General features: G+C 42.6%; 1 protein-coding gene and 1 long non-coding RNA gene across 12 annotated transcripts in view; one reads left to right on the top strand and one right to left on the bottom strand.

Moving 5' to 3' along the window:
* The window catches only part of LOC103706601 (protein PHYLLO, chloroplastic), a 114,680-nt gene that overhangs the window by 16,616 nt on the left and 78,787 nt on the right, over positions 1–19,277 (bottom strand). For all 11 annotated transcript variants that reach the window (XR_003385634.2, XM_026804481.2, XM_026804480.2 and 8 more), the window contains 6 exons: positions 13,850–13,975; positions 13,632–13,763; positions 13,426–13,543; positions 11,289–11,444; positions 10,937–11,200; positions 10,398–10,565 (listed from right to left, as the gene is read on the bottom strand). Coding sequence is in view for 10 of the 11 variants with exons in the window: in XM_026804481.2 (XP_026660282.2) it covers positions 10,398–10,565; positions 10,937–11,200; positions 11,289–11,444; positions 13,426–13,543; positions 13,632–13,763; positions 13,850–13,975 (964 nt within the window). In the remaining variant the exon portion in view is untranslated. The remainder of the gene's footprint in view (positions 1–10,397; positions 10,566–10,936; positions 11,201–11,288; positions 11,445–13,425; positions 13,544–13,631; positions 13,764–13,849; positions 13,976–19,277) is intronic.
* LOC120112560 lies at positions 17,591–17,831 on the top strand. The gene is made up of 2 exons (XR_005514164.1): positions 17,591–17,651; positions 17,740–17,831. It is a non-coding gene; the product is annotated as an uncharacterized LOC120112560 (long non-coding RNA).

Here is a 19,277-nt window from a genome sequence, read left to right as displayed (position 1 = left end):
CAGGAGGTTCGATAGCTGATAAAAAAATACTTCGCTGATTTTAAAGCAGTGAAGGAGAAGATTGCCAAGAAGAAGGTGGCGGTAAACCGCTAAATGGCAGAGCCACTTTCTATCACTCCACAAAGTTAGAGGAGGCATCCACTCCAGATGACAAGAAGGCCCAGATCCAAGCTGTCATTCAGGTGAGCTTGTATGATCAGTGTCAGCAGAATGAGATAGCCAGGCATAGGGGTCGATTTAGATCCACATACTTTTTCCAGCAAGAATTTGAAGCAACAGATGGTTGACACATTACTGAAAAAGGATAAGAAGAAAGATATGTGGTGAGTTATTAGATCTTGATTTCATTCAACCACATTCCAGCAAATGTGGCAGACAATACATATTATAGATTTGTCATTTCCTTCATATAGGTTACCGGTCCCGGTGTAGATCCTCTAGGATCGAAGGACATCTACAATGGGCTTTTTAATAATAATGAGCAAGAGAAGTGGATTGCCTTACACAAGAGCAAGTGGCCCACATATAGATTGACAGTGATGTGTGGTGGTTGGATCGGTCTTACCAGACAGAGCATTGTCAACTTCTTGACATATTGTGATATGAAGACTTTTTTCTACAAGTCGGTTGATACTTTTGATTAGATGCATGATGCCATGTACATCCTCGGATTGATGAAGAAGATGATTGATTAGGTAGGAGAGAAAAATGTCGTGCAAGTCAACACTGATAATGAGCCATAATATAAGACTATCGGAGAGATGTTGATGGAGCGGCGATGACATTTTTTCTGGACCCCATGTACTGCACATTATATCGACCTCATGTTGATGGACATTACGAAGACTCATAAGGTGCAACAGACAATGGAGACAACTAAAACCATCACTAGATATTTTTATAACCATACATGGGTCATTTAACTAATGAGGTATGTAGAGGAAGAGATCTTGAGACTAAGAGGCATGAGGTTTGCTACCACCTACGTTACACTTGATAGCCTTCTTGAAAGAAAAACAGTCCTATATCAGATGTTTGTCAGTCTCGAGTGATAGAAAAATAGATTTGTGAGGGCCAACATTGAAAGGAGCATTGTCTAGGACTTAATGACGAGGCGAATATTCTGGCAACAGGCTGAAAAGATAGTAAAGGCTATCAGACCATTGTATGAAGTGCTTTGGGCTGTATACAGTGAGAGGTACCCCAGATAAGTTTTTTATATCTTATGATGGAGAAGACAAAGATTCAGATCAAGGAGGTAGATTCGACGTATGCCCATGAAAGCCTTAAGTATTGGAGCCAAGGTCCGCTGAACCGACTTGTACCGATCGGTTCAGCTCGTACCGGACCGGTACCGACTGGAACCGAACCGTTCGGTTCGACCCCCATACCGGTGCGAACCGAACCGGTTTGCACTGGTACATGTCCGAACCGGTGCGAACCGGCACCGGTATGATCTCGAACCGGTGCGCACTGGTTCGGTGCTGAAATTGGATTGCCAGCACTTTCAAAAGTGCCACACTGGGGCACTTTCCAAGTGCCCCTTTGTGCGGCACTTCGAAGGTGCCGGTGCGGCTCTTTGTACGGCACTTCGAAGTGCCGCACTGTGGCAAAATCCGAAGTGCACAGTGGCTCAACGGTTGGCTATAAAAGCCGACCGAATGCTAAAAACAAATCCATCAGCTTAGGTGAAGGAAAGGCAGAGAGAGGAGAAAAAGAAGAGAAAGGCAAAGACAAAGGCGTGAAAAAAATTAGAAAGGTCGGAGAGCGTCGTTTTTCTTGAAGAAAAATCCAGCAAAAACTAAATAAGGTAAAATTTCTTTCCCCTACATTGGTTTTTTAATATTTCATTTAAATTGCTTAAAAAATTAAGTCAAAAATTGCCAAAAAATAGGAAATGATTCAATAATTCCATTTCGTCTTGAATTTTTTATATGTTGTCGATATATGGACAATGTTAATATAGACATTAACTTTTGTTTTTACAGAATTTATATAATTTATAATTTAATTAAAAAATTTTAAAAATAATTTTTAATTAAAAAAATAGAAATTAAAAAAAATTAATGTGGTCGTAGGAATGTAGCCATCAAGGAGAGGGCAACCCCAAGAGCATAATATTGGCTGGGAGCATGGGAAGATGCTCGGTGAACGGCACCAGTTTCAGTGCAATTATTGCCACAAGTGCTTCAAAAGAGGAGGGGTAACCAGATTAAAGCAGCACTTAGCTGGTAATTCTCGTGGGATATCTGCATGCTCGGAGTGCCCACCGAGCACCCGTCAGCTGATGAGGAAAAACCTCGCTGAGATCAAAGCAGCCAAGGAGAGGGCTGCCAAGCAGAAAGCGGAGGTGGAACGCCAAGCTGCAGAAGCACCTTCCTATCACTTGATGGAGTCACAGGAGGTCGAGGGTCCAGATGAGGAGGAGGCACATATCCAGGCTGCCAAGCGGGCGAGTTTGGATGATCAGTGGCAGCAGGAGGAGGTGACGAGGCATCAGCTCGATTTGGGCCCTCGTTTTTCGAGTCGGGCGCCGGTTATGGTGGAAGCAGATAAGATCCAGAGTTTCAAAGGACAACCTCAGTCCGGAAGGGCGAGGGCAGAGGACGTAGCCGGATTGCATCTATCCTGGATGGTTTTGGTGGCCGAAAGAAGTCTTCCGGAGGGATTCCACTAGGTGCGTCAATCCATGATGTAGATCTGCATGCATTCCCCAGGAGAGATTCGAAGCAGCAAAGGGTAGAGACAATATGGAAGAAGGAGAAGAAGAAGGATATGTGGTGAGCTATTGGATCCTGGTTCCACTTCAGTCACATTCTAGCGAATGCTGCAGACAATACATACTACAAGTCTGCCATTTCTGCCATACAATCTGCCGGTCCCGGTGTCAATCCTTCAGGCCCGAGGGACATCTACGGTGAGCTTCTTGACAACAATAAGGAGGAGCTAGAGAATTGGATTGGCTCATATAAGAGCAAGTGGCCCACATATGGGCTCACTCTAATGTGTGATGGTTGGACCGGTCCGACAAAGCGGGCCATCATCAACTTTCTGACATACTGTGATACGAAGACCTTCCACAAGTCAGTCGATGCTTCAGATAAGGTGCACAACGCCAATTACATCCTTAGACTTATGGAGGAGGTGATTGATCAGATTGGAGAGGAAAATATCGTGCAGGTCATCACTGATAACGGGCCGCAATATAAGTTGGCCGGGCAGGTCTTGATGGAGCGGCGACCACAAATTTTCTGGACCCCATGTGCTGCACATTGCATCAACCTCATCCTGATGGACATTGAAAAGATCCGTAGGGTGCAACATACGGTGGAGATAGCCCAACGCATCATCAGGTATATTATAGTCATACTTGGGTTCTTTCATTAATGAGAAAGTATGTAGGGGGAGAAATTCTTAGACCAGGAGTCACACGGTTTGCTACGAATTACATTGCACTTGATAGCCTTATCGAGAAGAAAGAAGCCCTACGTCAGATGTTTGTCAGTCCCGAGTGGCAGGAAAGTAAATATGCCCAGGCCGGCACTGAAGGAAGCAGAATGGAAGACTTAGTAAACAGGCAGTCATTCTGGCAGCGGGCCAATGCGATAGTCAAGGCTATCAAACCATTATATCAAGTGCTGTGGGCCGTGGATAGCGAGAGGTACCCCCGGATGGGCTCTTTGTATCACATGATGGAGAAGGCAAAGGCTCAGATCATGGAGGCAGATGTAGCCCATGCCCAGGAGTATATCGACATCATTGAGCAGCAGTGGGGAGCCCAAATGGGTAGAGAATTGCATCTAGCAGGTAAGTGATAATATTGATAATTATACTGATTGATATATTTGTATAATTATACTAAGATGGTGTCATCTATGTGCAGCATACTATCTGAATCTCCGGTTTCAGTACGAGAGTGGAATTGGTATGGATGATGAACTTCTTCATGCTCTGCGTAATGTTATTTATAAGATGGAGCCTGATCCAGAAGTCGCCGCATCATGTATAGAAGAGGTAACTATGATTTAGTAACATATGCAAATATATCAGATCTTATATTATTGACATACTACAACATGCTTCTTTCCACAGACCAAATTATTTAGAGAAGGCAGCCATAGCTTTGGACAGCGACCAGCTGTCGTGAGCAAGACAACTATGAATCCAGGTACAATACAAATCTACAAGACACCTCTGCATCTGAATTATCTTCAACTATGAGGCCATCATATATATAAAATGTAATTATCTTCAATATTTTTGCAGCTGAATGGTGGATTCATTTTGGCGGATCCGCAAAAAATCTTAAGCGGATAGCTATCCGGATCCTCTCCCAAACGGTCTCCTCGAGTGGCTGTGAGCGCAACTGGTCCATCTTCGGCCTCATCCACAGCAAACAGAGGAACCGTTTGACACAAAAGCGCCTCAATGACCTAGTTTATGTGCACTACAATCTGCGGTTGAGGCTAAAATGCATTCAGGAGGAAGTGGAGCTCAAGTATGCAGATCCCATCTATAGGACTTTTACAGATGATGATGATAATCCTATGCTCGACTGGCTTGCGGCCCAGCAGCACGAGCCCGAGCTTGATGAGCCAGGATCGCCTCGACGACCAGCCAGCATCATAGCCACCGAGGCTATGGTCGATCCACAGTAATGGGCTGAGCGCAACATTCCACGCACTCCTACAGCTGATATGACGTGGCTAGAGAGGAGCTGGTCACCGCATGACTGGTACGATGATCCCGTTCAGAGAGATGATCCTCTCATGCGAGGACGAGGACGCTCTAGTACTCAGTTGACTCGATCAGGAGGGCGTCAATCCCAGCAAAGAAGAAAAGAAAAGAAAAAGGCCCCAATGGAGAGTGTCGAGGAGGAGACTTGGACCAGCAGCGATGAAGGTTCTGGTGCTGATGGATCTACTAGCCATGAAGTGGAGGACACTATGGTACTACTTATAAGACACAGCCGGAGGGAGGTTTTCGATACACCGGTGAGTCTCAGTTTACGCATGCTACACAAGATACGGACCACGGTAGGCCGTCTGATATAGGCCGGTCGGATACCATTGCATATCGAAGAAGAGCTCCTCGAGGTCGTTCAAGAGGCCAGGATGCGGCTGCAGATGACCTCCCATGTGGAGTCGGATCCATTGATGTATCAAGTTCCGAGTCTTCCTATTATCCGTGGCCTCAGTCAGCCTATGGATATGGTGCATCGGAGTCATCTTCCGGTGGCTACTACCCTGCGCAGCTCGGAGGGTCTTACGGGTCGGATTTTGGTGCCGGCATATTCGGATGGGCCCCTTATCAAGACAACTCTCAGAGCTAGAGCTTCAGCGAGAGATCCGAGAGTTCTTATGACCCGACGCGCATTTCTCGAGGATTGAGCATACAAGACTACAATGCTGCTTGGTTAGAGGGATGGGTTGATCTGCCTCCATATTATGCTGATGATCCAGATATTGACGAGAAGCATCGCCACTCGACCCGATTTTAGATATCCGAGAGTGCTTTAAATGTATGTAATTGATTGTATCTTAATTTGAAAATATTTTATGTTCATCTCATTATTTGAATCATTTGGAAGTAATAAGTTGCATCATCTAGTTTTAACCTTAAACCTAAACATAAAAACATCAAAAAAATATCCAAAAGTGAAAGAACTCCAAAAAAAAAAAAACGACGATGGGGTCGCAACCAGGCCGAATGTGCCCTATCGGTACGGTATCGGTTCGGCTCGGTTCGGCACCGGTACCGTACCGTTATCGGAGCCGACCGGTACGTCGGTACCATCGGTATCGCGAACCTTGATTGGAGCATCCTTCGGTCCTTATTGCTGATGCAATGGCTAAGATGCTCCACTCTCCCAAGGAACTCAGACCTTTAGTCCGTCCAACCCTGATGCCTTCTCCAAGAGCATCTGAGGATGATAGTGGTATTTTGATGATTAATGCAATGATTAAGGGTATGTCTAATTAAATATTACAAAGTAATATTACTAAGTTCATCATTCTCAATACATTAGTAGAATGAGATTAAAATGTATTTTAATGATTATTAATGAGATAGAATTTGCGATAGAAAAGGGATAGTGAATTCTAAATTCTAATTCGGCAAAGTTTCAAGTGAAACATACTTTTAAGTGGACAATAGTAATTTTCATTGTTTAGAGTATGTAGCACTACCATGACATATATTCAAAATTGTTTAAAGTTTATTTCATTGATTATATGGATGAATCTAACCTTAAGTTGCAGCAAAGTGTAGATTGAGTCGACCCCAAGATTGATTGGGTCAACCCCAGCACATCAAGGAAACATCTGGCACACTTCTGCAAAAATGGCACGGATGAACTGTACTTGGGTCGACCCAAGTGGAAATTGAGTCGACCCCATCTTTAAGCCTCAAGAAAACAAATCTCTGGAATCCCTGAGAGGGTCGACCCAAATGGAACTTGAGTCGACCCAACCTTGAGTCGACCCCAACAGAACATGGGTCGACCCAAAGGTTATGTCACTCAAAAATTAGTTCTCTGGAATCTCTGAGAGGGTCGACCCAAGTGAAATTTGAGTCGACCCAATTGAACCTTGAGTCGACCCAAAAAGTGTTGAGTCGACCCAAGTGAAGGAAGGCTGAAATACAAGGTTCTGTGGTTTCTGAGAGGGTCGACCCCAATGTTGCATGAGTCGACCCAAGTGAAAGTTGGGTCGACCCCAGTAAAAGTTGAGTCGACCCAAGCACGGGCAGAAGCATAACGGCTAGTTCTGCAGAAGTACTTTTTGACCTCCCAACAGTGAGTAACGGCTAGTTTTTGAAATCTGACCAATAAGGGATGTCCAATGGGTGAGGAAAACTATAAAAAGGGACACTATTCATCAGAGAAAATGGAATCCTTTCAAAAATATCAAAGCTTACACAAGAAAGACAAAAACCCTAATCTTCTTCATTCAAGTGCTTCATCCAAGAGACGAAAAGTGTGGTTGAGCAGATTCAAAGAGATATCAAGAGCTCCATCCACCCTTGAAGAGTGAAGCATTCTTGACAAAGAAGAGAGGAGTCTCATCAAGCGATAACTATTCTCTAAACTCTTCTTTGTAGCTTATAATTGTTATATTTGCTCATCTAGGAGCTTCACTTTCTTCTTTCTTTTGTTAATCACCTTGTAAAGGTTTGTTGGTGAGCCCGCAAAACCAACGGTGTAGGTTTGTTAGTGAACCTGTAAAACTAACTGTGAAGGTTCGTTGGTGAGCCCGTAAAACCAACAAAGGTTATTGGTGATCCCGGAAAACCAAAGTGTAAAAGTTTTTGGATTGTGAGCCCGGAAAACAATCCAACTGTAATCCGAGGGATTATAGTGAATTCCCAAGGGATCGCTTGGAGAGTGGACGTAGGTGCTTAGGAGAGCACCGAACCACTATACTTCTTGTGTGTTTGTATTGTGCATTGTTCTAATTTCACTCACTCATCAATTGACTAAAGTAAGATTGCAATAATTTAGAAAAGCCAATTCACCCCCCCCCCCCTCTTGGCTTGTCACCTTGGGCAACAGCATCCCTCTCTAGTTCTTCGGCCTCCAATCATGAGTATGTTGATTTTCTGATAACCACACTTCCTCTCCTAACTTCACCTACTTTTGCAGGCCACCAACAGTCAGTCAATATTCTAGTCCTTAATTAGTGCCAAAGCTTGGTTATTAGCTTGTTTGGCCAAAACCCCTTCTGATCCATCTCTCCAAGTTTCAGCCAAAGCATACAAGGCTAAGAGATTGCTCCAAGATATTGCCGACATTCCAATTGATGGACTTGTCTCTCCTTGCAGGATGATCAAATTCTTGAATGCGGTTGCAGCGCTACAGCATTCAGCCTACCTCTCCACAGACCAAGCTTCTAAGCTCCATGGAAGGCTGACCAATAGCTCATCTATCAACCATCTATTAGCGACCTTCGCTGAGGAAGCTGATACTTTCACATCCTAGATAAATGGATTAGAGGCTGAAGTTGCCTCCTTGGAGGAAGAAACCAAACCAGTTTTGGATGCCTACCAAATGATCCATGATAAAATCTGAGCTCAAGCGGGTCTGGTTGCATCCCTTGAAGCATAGTTAGGTTAGGCCCACCAGCAACTGCAATCTTTGGAGGATGAGCAGGTTGCATTGAAGATTAACTACAAGAAGAAATTCCAAGCTCTAGATGAAGCTCATCGTTGATTGGAGGAATGTAGATCTAGACTTTCAATTTGTCTTGCCAGAGTGGATGAGTCCGAGCAACTTTATGAGCAACTCTAGGGCGAAGGGAGAAAATAAAGAACATCGTTGGAAATCTCTAAAGTGGAATCTATACCTATATAATGTAGAAAATCCGTACCTAGGTAATGTAGAGGGCATTGAATATTTGTCACTTGTATCGGCCTCTTGGCCAAAACCAATCAGCAAATGTTGTTACCAATCAATTTAATATTATTATGTACTTTATTCTCACTTTTAAACTTAGAACTCTTACAACTTTATCTATAGTTAGCATGAGGATCCTTGACAATCCAAATGATCCAACTCCAAACAGCATCAAATCTTTTCCAAAAAGTCCTAAGACTCCTAACAAACTACCGCCCCCTGGCATATGGCCTCGACATGCACATCATCCGAGCAGAGGACATAGAGGCTTCCATGATGTGGTTTCCCCCTAGCTCTCATAATGGAGATAGTCAGTAGTCAGTACCATAGGATAATAGGGGGTAATCACCAAGGGATGACTGACTTTAATAGTAGAGACTTGTCTCCGTGTGATTCTACTGATCTATCTTCCAACAAACATCTGTAAATCAGGATGACCAATGCCTCCCTTGAATTCGATTGTCGGCCTAGGATCAACTGAGTCATTGATGACAACTTGTTTAATTTGACCTGATCCTAAATTCACTTGCAGGATCCCTTGCTCCTTGTCTCAGTTTGTAAATGCCAAGGACTCCATAAAATATTCTTCAGCCTTTTCCTTCTAATAGGCCGAAATGCTAAAGTCAGGCTTCCTGAGGACCTTGATATTTCCATTCAAAAATTGATAGGCTGATTTACCTTCTCTACGGGCATGGTCGGCCAAATTTACCACAGTATGCATCAAAACATGCCGTTGCCGATAATTCTGACCCTCAATGATAGATACAGGCCTTTCAGCTTGCTCTTTTACCAGCTCTAAAGTTGTCATGTTTTGCTCTGCAAGTGGTCTTAGCACAACAGCTACTTGGCATGAGAACACCTCTCGTAGGTCATGCCAGCTCTCCTCCAAGTAGGACTTGGCCGCATGGCCACTTCCTGTAGAAGATCAGTTGGTGGTCACCATCATTGAGAGATGATCCATCCTCTTTCTTGGTGATATGTCAATAGTTACACAACCGAATCCCACCAAGCGTGCCAAAAAGAACTTGATTGTTCTCTTTCCCATCGAGAAATGGGTGTGCCATAAAAACTTGTTTAGCAGAAGATGAATTCTCATGGCTCGGTCTGGTGATCGTGCAGGTGTGCCACCAGCATCAGATAACCGAAAAGGAGATAAAGGGAATGAAATAGCAAGAGTAGCATAGGTCCAGGTGCCTTGACCTTCAAGAACTCTTGCTAGTGTCACACCACCTAATTGGAGGATAAGAAAGTGGGGTGTACCCAGGGCTATGAATCACTTTATTGCTACTGGTAAACTAGAATTCTACTAGAAAACTAAAGGCAACAAAATCAAAAAGAATTGAAAAAGATCTTAAAAGAATCTTAAAAGGATAAAAGAAAAAACAAATTAAGGATAAAGATGAAATCTGATTGAGTGGCAAAATCCCCCCTATTTGGATTACATCTATTATTTATACAAGACAAATGACATGGTAACCACCCACATCTAGCAGTAGTTGCCCACATTTGGACTCCACTTCTCCTGATAGTTTCAACCACCAGGATAACCAATCCACACTCATCATGCCCCATGTTAACCGCCAAGTCCAATAATTGTTTGTTGCTCGGTCTTATACTTGTTATCATCCTTCTGGTCAGGTATGATCTTACATTTAGGATGGGTGGTTGTGACTTCACTTTTTGACCGTCCTGATAGACATTTGATCTGATGGCTACCTCACTTGGCCTATTAGGTATCATGTCTTCCTTTTTGGTGAAAGCGAATGATAACAAAGTTAGTCTTGGCCTAAGATTGACCTTGATGTTCCCCTTTGGATGTGGTGTAGACACTTGTTAAGCATCAAAAATTTCCTTCCATTGGACAAGCATAAAATTCCAATCTTCTAACATTAAGGAGATTAGAGAGAAATTTAAACAAGGGACACATCTATTGCTGTACGCTTATAATCAAATTCAGCTTGTGTAACTATATTCTTTAAAAAGAAAGGCTCCCTACGAGATATACCTCAATGTATTGTATGTCAAAATATTTCACACCAGATCCAAATTCAACTGCCTCTTCATATGTCCACTTCCGATTTGCATCAACACGGATGTTGATCTTATATCCAACCATTTCTCTAATTTCTTGGATGACTGCCACATCTTCAATAAGATTTTCTCGACGTGCAACCTGCAGGAGGAGGGGTTATCCAAGAAACTTTGCTTTTAAATTTTCAAATATCTACTATTACCAAGTTTTTAAACAAGGCAAACAAGGCTTAAAATTTGCTTCTCATGCAAAATAATTATTGGCAACAGAAGAATTCAAAAGAGAAGGATTTGCTCATGGTGCATTCTGTTGAAATTTCAAACCATAAGAACAAGCTGATAAGATATACTGAAGCAACCAGCAAACATTTTTAAGCCGTATTAATGAAAGCTAAAAATTGCTCACTGGGCAGGTTAAATCATCAGCAACAACAAATTCACAGTATTCAACTGTAGCAGGAGATCAGGTAACCCTAATTACCTTTGATATACAATCCGAGTAATGATTATTACCTTTAGTTTTATTGTAGTGAAACCTTCATCAACTAACCGAGACACCACATGAGCTACCTGCTTAGGAGTACCATTACAATCTACAAGGGCACTAATCTCTATCCTTGCTGACCCCTTCATAATATCTTTCAATGACTGAGAATCTTGTAAGGAACTTCTACATCCAGTAACTAATTCCAATAAACTGGATCCTGCTCTTGCTGCTAGTGCATTTAGTATAGCCATCTCCATGCCATTCCTAACACTTGGAAATATAGAAGATGGCTGAAAACAACAGATAAGTTACAAACTTCATTACATTTAGCAATGAAAAAAATCATTTGAATATGTAATGTTTTACAGGTGTACCCACTGGAACTCCTAAGCTTCTCCATATCCAGTGAGAGAAGGAGCCCCTGAGCAATGGAAGAAAATAACTTATCTCAGAACCTTCTAGTTTATGAACCAAAAATCTCAGCTGCTCTTCAACATCTAACAGATCCTCCTCGTGAATTTCGATTGGGGCAACCTGTTTGAAAACTCACAAGGAAATAAAATAGCAAAATAATAGATCAGCAGTAAGATATCATTAACTGTTACCTACTGAGACAACTTTTAACATTAACATTTTTGACATTAAAGCCACATTCATAATTTTTAAATAATTTTATGTAATAATTTTAAAATCTGTAATGTTTGTTTTTCTTTTAACATAAAAAAGTCCACTGAAACATCAAGTACTTCAATTTACATTACAATCATCGTTAACAATGTTTGTTGTACTAACCTGTACCACCCTGCACAAATCGTATCATAGCAGTAAGGTACTAGTATAGTCCCGAGTTTGACATATGAACTAAACTGGTACATATTAGTCCGAACCGAGCAAAACTGTCCCGTATTTTTTGGTTCTAGGTGGTATCATAGCTGGAAAAAGTGTTGTAAGCATATCTTGGTATGGGATGTGTAGCATACTGTACCAATCAAGGTCCGCCGTACCAGTACCGATCGGCGTACCGGTGGCCGGCCGGACCGGTACAGTACGTACGCGGTGGTTTCAAAAACCACAGCGCGAGACGCTGTGGTTCTAAAAGAAAAAAAAGCCGGTTCGCACCGGTACGAGGCCGGTACCAAGCAGTATCGGCCGGTACCGACCGGTACGGGCTCCGTACCGGCCGGTTCGGCTAAAAAACCGAAAAATACCGATTTTCTTGTGGTTCTGGTACCAGTCTAGGACCGGACCGGTACGTACCGGCCGGTACGGGCCGGTATGGCATTCCATGGTACCAATCATACCATACCAAACTTGTAAAGTACAAGTATGGTTCTCAATACAGATTTTGCAGATCTTAATCATTAGAATTATTTAAAAACAAGCACGACCTATAGAAAGCAAATATCATTGCTTATCAGCTCAATACAAATCAATGAAGACATTAACACATTTTACATATTTCAAATGTTGTATTTCACAGTCAAAGCAGCATTTAAATTTGTACAGTACAACAACTCTTAGATTTTGTTCTAAGTTGTTTGACGTTATTCTTTTTAACAAAAGGATAATTACATCAATCTCATTTTGGGCAATTGCACCTTATGAGTGTGTAACACTCATGTACTTCCTTGAAATAATCAGCCCAACTACATGACCATTTGTTCATATATTTGCTTGATGTCTAAGATCTTTATTCTAAGTTCAAATATTTTTGTTTTCAACAAATAATTACCAGATGAATTAGTAATTATCTTCTTTAAAATCAATATATCGCTCTTACAAAAGTAATGCTTGCACGCCAGATGGAGTATGCTATTTGTAAAGGACAACTTAATAACCGGAAAGAAGTTGGAACAAATAATAGTTTCAAATTGTTAAATCTTGGAATGCAAATGATATTCAAATCCAATAGTAGGCCATTAGGCTTCAAAAATATCCTTGATTAAGAAACATCTCAGCATAAGACATGGCTTTTCTAGGTTTAGGTACATGTTTTCTGCTAGAAATTTGAGCTTGAGCAGGCAACATCCCTACAGATAAATAGTAGATGACTAAATATCAAATAGTTAGTACCCTAAAACTAAATCTTTTCAATATGCAAAGCAATTTTAAGTTTCAAGCATCTTAGTCAAATAAACTACTATTAGCTAATAAGATCATGGACTGTCGTACCATCTCGAACTACCTAGTCTGGTTCGTACTGTACCGTACTAAGTTAGAAATAGTCAAAACTCATATTTATGTCGGTTCAAGCCCCGTACCGACCCAAACCGAGACATACCAAGGTGAACAGGGGTGCGTACTGACCCTAGCAAGGCATACATAGATAAAAGAAACTATTATCATCCAAAACACTTTTTAACAAGGGTGCATACAGACCCTTGCAAGGCGTACTGACCCTGTACCGAGATTGCAGAGCTTGAATATGATTCATGATTTTAACAACCAAAATAAGTTTTGCTTTTTGTTATACAGAGGATTTATATAAATAAACAAAATGTGAGTGTGGACAAACCTCTCCAAATCCCGAACTACTATCATCCAAAGTAATATTTAGGATAAAACCTTCATGATATAACTTGTTCCTATCGTTTCTAAGTTGACTTGAAGCAAGCGGAGCACAAAGTTGGATTCTGTGACAAAATAGAGGGAAAAATATGAACTTGAACTGAAATAAGATGTTCAAAATGACTTTAGTCAGAGTAAGGACAATAAACTTGCCTATATAATGAGAACTCCATTTTATGGATCTTGCTAACAAACAAGCCATTCTTTACAGACTCAGAATTTGGAAACCTTATTAGGAAATCCAGCACTTGGTTTGCAGCTTGATAAGCAGACTGACTTATCATGCTGTAGGAAAGGAAATAAATGTGTCACACTGTCACAGCTTATAGAGTAAAAGAAACTACTTAGCTTATAGCTTTAGCAAGAAAAACCTGTGAAACTTGGCATTATCTGCAATATTGCTTTCAACTTCTATTACACAGTCGGTCTGCTCATTTTGAGATCTCCATAGAGCATTATGCAGTTCCATTTTTGTCCGTGCTAGTAAATGTTTCACACTGCAAACTCAATTTGAACACTAATAAGCCGTAACTGAAACTCCATCATCATGCACAATGTAAAGACCCAAAAACAGACAAAAACAGTTCTTATTTTCAAAGTCAACCACAGCATCACGCATAAACTAACATAGTGATATGAAGGACAGAGGGAGAAGAAGAGCGGGGAGAAGAGGATATCTCAATATTCTATAATCTCAATAATTCAAGTTGTAAGCAATCGGTTTATATAGACAACCCAAAAACCTAATAAGAATCAATAAAAAAATAAAATACTAGAGTCCACATAAATTTTAATTCTAGTGTCTACAAAATTCTAGTTCTAGAGTCCACATAAAAATTAAATTCGCTAGTTTCTGTATTTTCACCTAAAAAAATATGTGTAGATTCCTTATTAATGGGCATCCTCCGTCATATCGACAATGAAAATACATTTAGCCGCAACAATGAATTTGGATCACACAAGTGAGAAGGAAATGTCAGCCAACTATATACCTTTTAACAAAGAGCATTCTGCTTAGTTAAGCACGCGGGATGAGATCCAAGGAAAGCCGTACCGGTCCGTACGGGCCGGTACGGGCCGGTACGAACCGGTCCGGTGCTTGACCGGTACCGGAGAGCGATGAAAACCGGTATATCCGGTTTTCATCTGTGTACCGGCCGGTACGGACCCCGTACCGGCCGGTACGGGACTCGTACCGGTGCGAACCGGCCGGTTCGCACCGGTACGGGTGGTTTTTTTTTTTTTTTTTACGAAACCACAGCTTCGCGCTGTGGTTTCAAAAACCACGCGCGCGCGTGGTTTCAAAAACCACGCGCCGCGCGTGGTTTTAGGGAGAAGTGGCCCACGGGGCCACTTCTTTCAATTTTTTTTTTTTTTTTTCGGGGAACCACAGCGAGGCGCTGTGGTTCCCAAAACCACCGCGGCGCGTGGTTTCAAAAACCACGCGCCGCGCGTGGTTTTGTGAAGGAAGTGGCCAACCGGCCACTTCTTTCAATGAAAAAAAAAAAATAAAAAATTGCTGTGGCCGACAGGCCACAGCTTTCTCCCTTTTTTTAATAGGAAAAGGAGTGGCCGGAGGCCACTCCTTCCCATTAAAAACCAAGAAGCGGCCGACCGGCCACTTCTTTCCGTACGAATTTAACATTACTAAGCTGGGATTTTCTGTTAATCTGGGATTAACTTAAGCCTCTCGTTCGGTTATAAAAACCGAACGAGGCTCACTTCTTTCCCAAACAATTTGAGGTTGAGACTTGAGAGGTTCTAGTTAAGGTGCGGAGACGGAAAGATTTGAGAGATAGCGAGGAGGAGGTCCTGCCCAAAAAATCCAGCGGAGACTATTTAAGGTGCGGTTTTTTTATCCTATATTATTTCATTAATTTTGTTAATAATTTATTTAAAAAAAATAGTTTATAAATTACTTAAATAATAAGATAATGCAAAAATTTACTTTATTAGCTTAATTTTTTGATAAGTTGTCCTTTTATGATAGAAATGGGTTCTATTTAAGGTGCGGAGACGGAAAGATTTGAGAGATAGCGAGGAGGAGGTCCTGCCCAAAAAATCCAGCGGAGACTATTTAAGGTGCGGTTTTTTTATCCTATATTATTTCATTAATTTAAAAAAAATAGTTTATAAATTACTTAAATAATAAGATAATGCAAAAATTTACTTTATTAGCTTAATTTTTTGATAAGTTGTCCTTTTATGATAGAAATGGAGCCATCAAGAAAAACGAACCCTGCAAAGCGTGATATTGGCTGGTCTTATGGGCGAAGACTTGGAAGTGAGGGGCAACGACACCAGTTTCAATGCAAGTTTTGCGACAAGGTTTTCAAGGGAGGAGGGGTAACCAGGTTGAAGCAACACTTAGCCGGAAATTCCGGTGAGGTTGCTACGTGCCGAAATTGTCCTAACGAGATTCGTGTGCTGATGAGGCAGAATCTTGCTGAGGCCAAAGAAGCGAAGGAGGTGGCTTCCAAGAAGAGGGCGGAGGTCGATCGCCAAGCGGCAGAGCCACCTTCCTATCACTCTAGGGAGCCAGAGGAGGTCGAGGATCTAGATGAGGAGGAGGCAGATATTCAGGCGGCCATGCATGCAAGCCTGGATGATCAGTGGCAGCAGGAGGAGGTGGCCAGGCATAGAGCTCGATTTGGGCCCTCTGCATACGAGTCGGGCGGCGGTTCTCGAAGCACTAGACAAGATCCAGAGTTCTTGAGGACAACTTCAGTAAGGGAGGGCGTCGGCAAAGAACGTGGCCGGATTGCATCTATGCTGGGTGGTTTTGGTAGCCGAAAGAAGTCATCTAGAGGAGTTGCAGAAGGAGCGACAATTCATGATGTAGATCCGCATGCTCTCCCCAGTAGAGATTCAAGGCAGCAGAGGGTAGACACAATGTGGATGAAGGATAAGAAGAAAACTATGTGGCGAGCTATTGGATCCTGGTTTCACTTCAGCCACATCCCAGCGAATGTGGCAGACAATACATACTACAGGTCTGCCATTGCCGCCATACAAGCTGCCGGTCCCGGTGTAGCTCCTCCAGGCCCGAAGGATATATACGGTGAGCTTCTTGACAACAATAAGGAGGAGCTGGAGAATTGGATTGACTCCTACAAGAGCAAGTGGCCCATATATGGACTAACCATCATGTGCGATGGTTGGACCGGTCCGACCAGGCGGAGCATCATCAACTTCCTGACATACTGTGATGCTAAGACCTTCTTCCACAAGTCGATTGATGCTTCGGCTTCTGTGCACAACACCTCGTACATGCTGAAACTTATGGAGGATGTGATTGATCTGGTAGGAGAGGAGAATGTCGTGCAGGTCGTCACTGATAATGGGCCGCAATATAAGGCTGCCGGGCAAGTCTTGATGGAGCGGCGGCCACATATTTTCTGGACCCCATGTGCTGCACATTGTATCGATCTTATGTTGATGGACATTGGAAAGATCCGTAGGGTGCAACAAACGGTGGAGACAGCCCAACGCATTACGAGGTATATTTATAACCATAACTGGGTTCTTTCATTGATGAGAAAGTATGCAGGGGGAGAGATTCTGAGACCAGGAGTCACACGGTTTGCTACCAACTTCATCGCACTTGATAGCATACTCGAGAAGAGAGGAGCCTTACGTCAGATGTTTGCCAGTCCGGAGTGGTATGATAGTAGATATTCTTATGCCGGCTCTGAAGGGAGCAAGATAGAAGACTTGGTGACGAGACAACCATTCTGGCAGCGGGCTACTACAATAGTCAAGGCTATCAAACCATTATATGAAGTGCTGCGGGCCGTAGATAGCGAGATCTACCCCCAGATGGGATTTTTGTATCACATGATGGTCAAGGCAAAGGATCAGATTATGGAGGCAGATCCAGCACATGGCCGGTCATACATCAACATCATTGAGCAACGGTGGGGAGCGCAAATGGGTACGGAATTACATCTAGCAGGTAAACTAAGATATAATTATAGTGACAATTATAGTGATGGATATAATTATATAATTATGCTAAGATAGTCTCGTATATGTGCAGCATACTACCTAAACCCCCGGTTTCAGTACAGCATAGATGGAATTGGTATGGATGAAACACTTCTGGATGCTTTGCGTAATGTGATTTACAAGATGGAGGCAGATCCAGAAAAAGCGGCCCTATGTCTTGAAGAGGTAATTATGATTTAGTAATTACTAGCATGTGTAAGTATATCAGCATCTTCAATTATTAACATGGTTTTCTTATGCTTATTTTTCACAGAGCAAATTATTTAGAGAGGGCAGCTACAGTTTTGGCCAACGAGCGGCTGTCGTCAGCAAACACAATATGAATCCAGGTACGTGACACATCAGCAAAACATTCACCTGGTGTTACTTAGTTACTATTATGGAACTATCATATATGTAATCTTCATAAATATTTTTGCAGCTGAATGGTGGGTGCATTTTGGTGGATCCGCGAGAAATCTAAAGCGGATAGCTATCCGGATCCTCTCCCAAACAGTCTCCTCTAGTGGATGTGAGCGCAATTGGTCCACCTTCGCCCTTATCCACAGCAAACAAAGAAACCGTTTGACGCAAAAGCGCCTCAACGACCTTGTTTATGTGCATTACAATTTGCGGTTGAGGCTAAAGTGCATCCAGGAGGAAGTGGAGCTCAAGTATACAGATCCGATTTACGGGTCCTTCACCGCTGATGACGATGATCCACTACTCGGCTGGCTTGTAGGCCAGCAGCAGGAGCCCGAGCTTGACGAGCCAGGATCGCCTCCACGACCAGCTACCTTCATAGCCACCGAAGCTGGGGTCGATCCAGAGCAATGGGCTGAGCGCAATATTCCACGCACTCCCAGAGCTGATCAGCCGCAGGCACAGGGGAGCCAGACAGAGAGGGCCAGGAAAGGAAAACAAAGAATCCCAATGGAGAGTGTCGAGGAAGAGACTTGGACTAGTAGCGATGAAGGTTCTGGTGGTGATGGATCTTCTAGCCATGGAGGGAGCGGAGGACAGTATGGTACTCATGAGACACAGCCGGAGGGTGGTCTTTATTTCACCGGTGAGTCCCAATTTATGGGTGCTACACAGGATACGGACCACGGTCGACCACCTGATAGAGATCGTGAGGATATTATTGGATATAGAAGACGGGCTCCTCGAGGTCGTTCAGGAAGACAGGATACGACTGCAGATCCGAGGACATACGGATACGGATTCTATTATCCACAGCCTCAGCCTGACGAATACGGATATGGTGCATTGGATTTTGCTTCCGCCATATTTGGATGGGCCCCTACACAATCAGAGGACACCTCTCAGAGCCAGAGCGTGAGCGAGAGATCCGACAGTTCTTATAACCTGGCGCGTGTTCCTTCTGATTGGGTTGATTTGCCTCCTCCTGATTATACTTATGATCCAGATATCTACGAGAGCCATCGGCACTCGTCCCGATTTTAGATATCCTAGAGTACTTTAAATGTATGTAAATGATTGTATCTTAATTCGAAGATATTTTATGTGTATGATTTTATCATTTCGAACGGGAGGAAAACGTAACATGCAATCATGCATCATATATGTTTCAAATTTCAACCCTAAATTTAAATATAAAAATATCAAAAATCATGAAAAAAGTAATAAAAAAACATCAATTTTCATTTAATTTAAGATCCAACAGAGACAACATTTAAAAAAAAAAAAAAAGTCTGACTCGTGGAGCCCGGCCGGTACCGTACCGGTCCGGACCGGTACGGTACCGGTCCGGCCGGCGACCGGTACGCCGGACCGGACCGGTACCGCGGA

The sequence above is a fragment of the Phoenix dactylifera genome, chromosome 1 (assembly GCF_009389715.1).
Source record: "Phoenix dactylifera cultivar Barhee BC4 chromosome 1, palm_55x_up_171113_PBpolish2nd_filt_p, whole genome shotgun sequence".
In the NCBI taxonomy this organism is placed as follows: domain Eukaryota; kingdom Viridiplantae; phylum Streptophyta; class Magnoliopsida; order Arecales; family Arecaceae; genus Phoenix; species Phoenix dactylifera.
The sequence above is the reverse complement of the archived record's forward strand: the minus strand, read 5'-3'. Positions and strand labels throughout refer to the sequence as shown.